Genomic DNA, 6,198 nt, shown 5'->3' on the forward strand with positions numbered 1-6,198 from the left:
TGAGGTCTGCCTTCAGCTATGACACCATTCTGTTCTTTGTGATGTTGAACCCCACATGCAAAATGTCTGGAATCTCCACTTTAATAGGGAAGTCATTAAATTAAATAAAGAACTTGAGCGATCCAATAACGAGCTGTCAATCATGACTCCAGCCCCATGTAGTAGTATAATATTAAATTTCCGAGGAAAGAAACATCCATGCAAATGACTTTGCTAGCTTGCAAAAGTACGTTTATTGGAGTACAGAAACAGTCAGAGCCAATTTCTCCTTTCTACTTTAAAGAGAACATCCTAATAGGAAGAATAAGAGGAAGCAGAAAGTGGGCTGGTCAGCTAATTTTGGGTAGCAGGTTTCCCGGGAGTGAGCGGGCGCAATGGTCAGACTGGTGTGGACATTTCACCGGCTCCCCGTCCAATTTTTTTTTTTTTGGACAGACGTGCTGCTGATCTGGAAGCTGCTTATTTTATTTTCACTTCAGAAATGTTGCTGACTTGAGATGAGACAACTTTACCATCTACCACCTCCTCTATGATGGTCTTCGTTACCCTCGTCTTGCTGGGATCTGAAAATCATGGGATCACAAGGTCAGTCTGCAAACGGTCACTGAGGCTTAGAGCAGGAGAAATTCAACACTTGGCTGACTGTGCCCTCTCTGTTTCAGATTGTGTTATTGAATATTAACATGTGTGTACACATGTATAGGTGGGTATACAGTGTGTGTGTGTGTGTGTGTGTGTGTGTGAGTGTACACATGTGTAGGTGGGTACACATGCATGTGAAAGTCAGCTGTGGTTCTCCAGGCAACATCCACTTCTTTAAATTTTTTTTGACTGAGTGTCTCTGTCTAGCCTGGAATGAGCCAAATGGGCCAGCCAGAAAGCTCCAGCAATCTACCTTTCTTGGTCTCTAACAAGTCCATAAGTCTGTGGTACCATAAGCCTGGCTGTTTTCTGTTTGTTTGGTTATTTGCTTCCTTGTTCTTTTGCTTTGCCCATGGTTTCTAGGGCTTGAACTCAGGTCTTTCTGCTTGCCAGGAAAGCACTTCTGCCGGGACCATTTCCCCAGCCCAACAGTAAACTTATACAGGTAAAGCCTGCCTTTTCATTTCATTGTAAAATACTCTTCAGTGTCAATCCCTGGAGAAGTACTTTTAGATGGTAACATGGTCAGCAGCATTCAGAAAATGCCTACCTTTTTCTTGTCCAGAACAGCTTCCGAAGTTTGAGTCATTCAATACCACCTGCCTGGATACTAAGTTTCTATAGTCACATCCACTGCAGGTAAGAAGAAAGAACATTTTCCTTTGCAGTTGCCAAGGTGGGAGAAGCCCAGGGATGCCCCAGGATGCAGGTTCAAGTGTCTTCTGGTCGGGCTGTGTCTGTTACCCTATTACTTTAGGGGTATATGGTTGATTCCTCCCTCTTCCCTCTTCCGTTACATAAGCCCACCTCGAGCATCTCAGCGGCTTTTGCTTACCCCCCATCTCCGTTGAGCAGGCGACGGTAGGTCTCAATCTCCTGCTCCAGGCGGGTCTTGATGTCCAGCAGGCATTCGTACTCTGCACTCTGGCATTGCGTCTCGCCCCGAATCTGGCTGAGCTGCTCCTCCAGGCTGCTAATCTGTGTCTGGATTCCAGACAGTTGAGCCACATAGCGAGCTTCTGTGTCAGCCAGGGTCCCTTCCAGAGAGCATTTCTACGACGGAGAGAAAATGAAAATTCACGTTGAAGATAAGTCTGAGGACTTGGAAACCCCTCCAATTTTGTATGAGAAGGTGCATGCTTTCACCTACAATGGGCATAATCTACGTTGTCTTGTTTTTGCTTAACTTTCACTGGTATGACTCAAATGAAATCTTTAATGAAGAGAGAGGGGAAGGGAGAGGGGAGAGGAAGGGGGGTGGGGAGGGGGAGGGGAAGGGGGGGGAGGGAGAATGTGGACTTGTGTATGTGAAGACCAGAAGCTCTCTCACTGAAACTAGAGCTCACCGATTTGGCTAAATGACTCATGGGTCCATCTTGTTTCCATGTATCCCCTCCCCAAGCTTTCCCAGAGGTGTTGGGGACCTGAACTCTGGTCCTCATGCCTGCACAGTAAGTAATACTCTCCCCATGGAGCCATCTCCCAGGCCCAGAGAGCAAAACAGTTTTGTTTTCTCTGCCTTTATGTGCTTAAAAGAGCATTTTGGCAATGAAGTATCCTTTGCTTATCTTTTCCTTTTTTTTTTTTTTTTAATCTTTTACTCATTTGCTTAACTCTGATGGAGATTTAAAACAAAGTAACAGAAACAGTGTAACAAAAACAATGGTCCGTACTCACCAGGGCCAACTGAGACTGAAGCTCGATTTCCAGGGTCTGCACTGTGCGCCTCAGTTCCATGACCTCACTCTTGGCGCAATTGGCTGCCCCTGCATCTGTAGAGATTTGGGCTTGCAGGCATGCGCTCTACATGGAAATAAAGCAGAGTTGTCACAGGCTGCAGGAGCAGAGGTGGTGGCTTAAGCTTGACAGCAGGGTTGGGCGTTGGGTGTAGCACCCTACCCGCTCGTTGAACTGTTTTTCAGCTTCCTGGCGGTTCTGCTCGGCCATCGCCTCATACTGAGCCCTCATATCATTCAGTAGTTTCGTCAGGTCGGTTCCTGGGGTAGCATTCATTTCTACTGTCACGTCCCCTCCAGAGCTTCCTTGCAGGCACTTCATTTCCTAGCATGGGGACAAAAAGGCACCATAGTGATGGGAACCGAAAGGTACAACCTTCTAACGCATGCGTCACTGTAAACATTTAAAACCGTGACACCCGGAGGAGCTTCAAGCTCGACCGACCAGCTCATGACTACGGTTTCCCACCATTGGATGCAGTGGAAAATGCCTACGGCAGAGCAGTTCATGTATGTAGAGCCGGTTCCTACCTCCTCGTGGTTCTTCCTCAGGAAGACCAGTTCCTCAGTCAGACCCTCGATCTGCATCTCCAGGTCACAACGAGTCATGGTCATTTCGTCCAGCACTTTCCGTAGGCCATTGATGTCGGCCTCCAAGGACTGTCGAAGGCATAGTTCATGCTCATACCTGGAGCGGGTTGCGGGAAGGTAGGTGAGGGTACGGCTCTCAGAGCACCTCTCTTTCACAACCCCGGCAAGTTTTCACCTTTGAGCACTGTTCCTCATTTTTTCTTTTTGTGTGGAACCCAGAGCCCTTGGCCTTTGCCAACAAAGTGCTCTTACTGTTGGAGCTTCGTCTCCAGCCCACTCCTGACTATTTTGATAAATGAAAATGGCTGACGTTTCTCTGAAGGTTTTTTTTTAAACCTCAAGAAGAAAAAAAAATTTCTAGTATTAGCTTTAGCCATGTACTATATTTTTATAATTATCAACCTTAAAATATCCCCCCTTCTTTCCTCCCTCCCACCCTTTCTTGCTTTCTTTTTCCCTTTCCTTCTTTTCCAACAATAGTCTCTAAAGTTTACTCCCGAGAGCCAGAGAACTGCGTGCACTCTTGCTAGAGGCAGAAAGATGAAGAGTTCAAAGCCAGCCTCAGTTACATAGTGAGTTTGTCTCTTGTTTGGGCTACACAGGTATCTGTCTCAAACAGAAACAAAACAAAACAAAACAAAACACCTTGAAACACCCTAAACTAAACAAACAGTAAAATAAAAGAAAACCAACTAAGCACACCCCTGCTTTATTTAGGTCACGATCCCACCCAAGGGTTTTTTTTCCCCCTCAGCAATTGGACTGCATTTAATTCCCTATGGTTCTTGCTTTCAAGCACTTCCTGGTCCTTACTTCATTCGGAAGTCATCGGCAGCCAGCCTAGCGTTGTCAATCTGCAGAGCGAGCCTGGCATTTTCACAGGTGGCTGAAATGATCTAGGAAAGAGGAAGATTTGAATGCCCAGTGGCTCTCTCTCTTGCTTTTGATGCCCACCTGCTGAGAGTCCGGGTCTCCTATGCCTTAAACTCTTAAAGGTGGGTTGATCCGCTGACACCCTTAGCCGTGGCCCATGGATACTTAGCACCACAGCTCTCTTGCAACAGGAAACAGCTTTTGTAACTGTTGGGGGTAGACATAGGCCAGTGTTTTATACAATACTGTCCTCTGTCTGTGTCTGCTGATCAGAAGATGGGTCATTTCCTCACCTAGCCAAGGCTTTAATGGGAACACAGAATTTCACTTAAAAATATATGTCTCATACACCTGTGGCTGAATGTTTTTTTAAAATTTTTTTTAGTTTGATGACATTATGCAACATTTTGCCAGATTCTCTAGGAAGAAAAAAAAATCGTCCTAATGAATCCAGAAAGACACAAAAAAATGTTCTAACCTGTCAGAATGAGTCATGAATAATTAGGTCACCCTAATTATCCCCTTCGTACCATCACTCTTACGTCTACCTGTCAGTTGGCCATCTGGCATTGTCCAAATGCCATACCCAAATTTGAGATTCAGACAGAACACTATTATTGTGTGCCCTGTGCGGAATTGTCATAATCCAGGGACAGCAGGACCCATTTCGCACACATGAATAATTCATTGACTTCAAATTTCATTACAGGGCCCTGGAGATGCCTTAGTGTGATCAGACACTCACTATGTCTACTGCCCCGAGTTTCATCCCAGGGAGAGAACCAGCTCCCACAAGATATCCCCCGACTTTCACCCTTGAGCCATGACATACGTGTCCCTTCTCCACACACACATGCAGACACGCTCACACACACAAGGAGATAAATGTAAAAACAATCTCATCGGCGTGTGTGACCTGGATAAAAGTCAGATAGGTCACAGGAGCACAGCTGTATAGGGCCCCACCTGGTTCTTCAGATCTTCGATGACTGAGCAGTATTGGCTGTAGTCTCTTCCAGGCCCATCTTTTCCAGATCCATGCCTGCCGTACCAGTCCTTGATTTTAGTCTCCAGATCAGTGTTGGCTTCCTCCAGGGCTCGGACCTTGTCTAGGTAGTTGGCCAGACGGTCATTGAGGCCCTGCATGGTTTGCTTCTCACTTCCAGAGAGAAGGCCCCCATCATAGCCACCGATACCACCGAGACCACCCCCTAGACTACCTCCATAGCTAGAGACGCCTCCGCTGGAGCCCCCACCAAAGCCAGAACCTCCACCAAAGCTGGAGCCTGCTCCGAATCCACCCCTTACTGAGCAGCTACTGAAGCCCCCTCCAATGCTACCCTTAGACCCCCCACTCAGGCCCCAGCTGCTACTGCTCCCCTGGAAGCCCCAGGCAGAGCCTCCCCCAAGCCCATAGCTGCTCCCACTGCCAGTGCAGCCCCTGCTGCCCACAGCCCCGGAGGAGGAGACTCGGGAGGAGCAGGACCCTTTCTGAGCTGAGCAGAACATGATGCTTAGAGAGTACTAAGCTGCTCTCGTGTCAGGAAAGGCGGAGTGAATGGCCTGTTGCAGTCTGCCTTTTTGGCCCTTATATACACAGCGGTAGGGTGTTCCTTTTCTCTGGGCATTTCCTAATCCCTGTTACAGTTTTGTTAATCCCTAATTGGATAATTTATTTTCCATGAACTTACTCTACTGGCTCTTTTTTACGAGGCTAGGTCAGACGTAGAGAAAAAATGAGGTGGAGACGATTTTTTTTTTCTCCCTTCAGAGTTACTGTTCTAGTCTTTGAGAGGTTTTGATGACTGGTAGTTCCTAGTATTCAGAAAATATAATTCCATTCCCTTTGCTCCAGGGTTTCCCAATGGCAGTGCATAGCTTCAGACTATCAAGCGTAATTAAAACGCTCAGTGTGACGAGAGGGAACACTTCCCACCCAGGAAGTCTGCGTTACCTTCCACAGCAGAATTAGGGTTAGCGTCAAGCCCGGATTTTGCCTTTAATGAAGCTCTCTCCTCTTTGATTTGGTTATTGCTTGGTTTGTAATTTGGGGTGAATTGAGGCGTTTTCGCAGTTGATAAGACGTGGATATCATACTCCCCAGTGAGGACGGCTGGTCTCAGGGACATGCTTGCTCAGACAGATATTGACTGAGAACAATCAGACAAGGTTTCGGAATGTTCCAGCTTGGGACCAGGGAGAGACTGCAAAGGTTTTTCTTTCTGGTTGAACTCTGCTCCTCCTTGCTCTGCTTCCTACCTCGAGATAAGGTCTTGGAGAGCCTAGGCTGGAGAGGGAGCCCTTGCATTTCCGATCCTCCTGCCTCTAATTCCCGAGGGCCGTGGTTACAGGCATG

General features: G+C 47.1%; 1 protein-coding gene across 1 annotated transcript; it reads right to left on the reverse strand.

Annotated features, from left to right (window-relative positions):
• Nucleotides 1-214: 214 nt before the first annotated feature.
• Krt24 (keratin 24) lies at nucleotides 215-5,351 on the reverse strand. The gene is made up of 8 exons (NM_001004131.2): nucleotides 4,809-5,351; nucleotides 3,783-3,865; nucleotides 2,910-3,066; nucleotides 2,542-2,703; nucleotides 2,320-2,445; nucleotides 1,478-1,695; nucleotides 1,193-1,275; nucleotides 215-563 (listed from the first exon to the last, which is right to left on the reverse strand). Exons 1-8 carry the CDS (start codon nucleotides 5,349-5,351, stop codon nucleotides 460-462), a joined length of 1,476 nt encoding a protein of 491 aa, NP_001004131.1. The 3' UTR covers nucleotides 215-459.
• Between the last annotated feature and the right edge of the window lie 847 nt (nucleotides 5,352-6,198).

Source organism: Rattus norvegicus, chromosome 10 (assembly GCF_036323735.1).
Source record: "Rattus norvegicus strain BN/NHsdMcwi chromosome 10, GRCr8, whole genome shotgun sequence".
NCBI classification, from domain to species: Eukaryota; Metazoa; Chordata; class Mammalia; order Rodentia; family Muridae; genus Rattus; species Rattus norvegicus.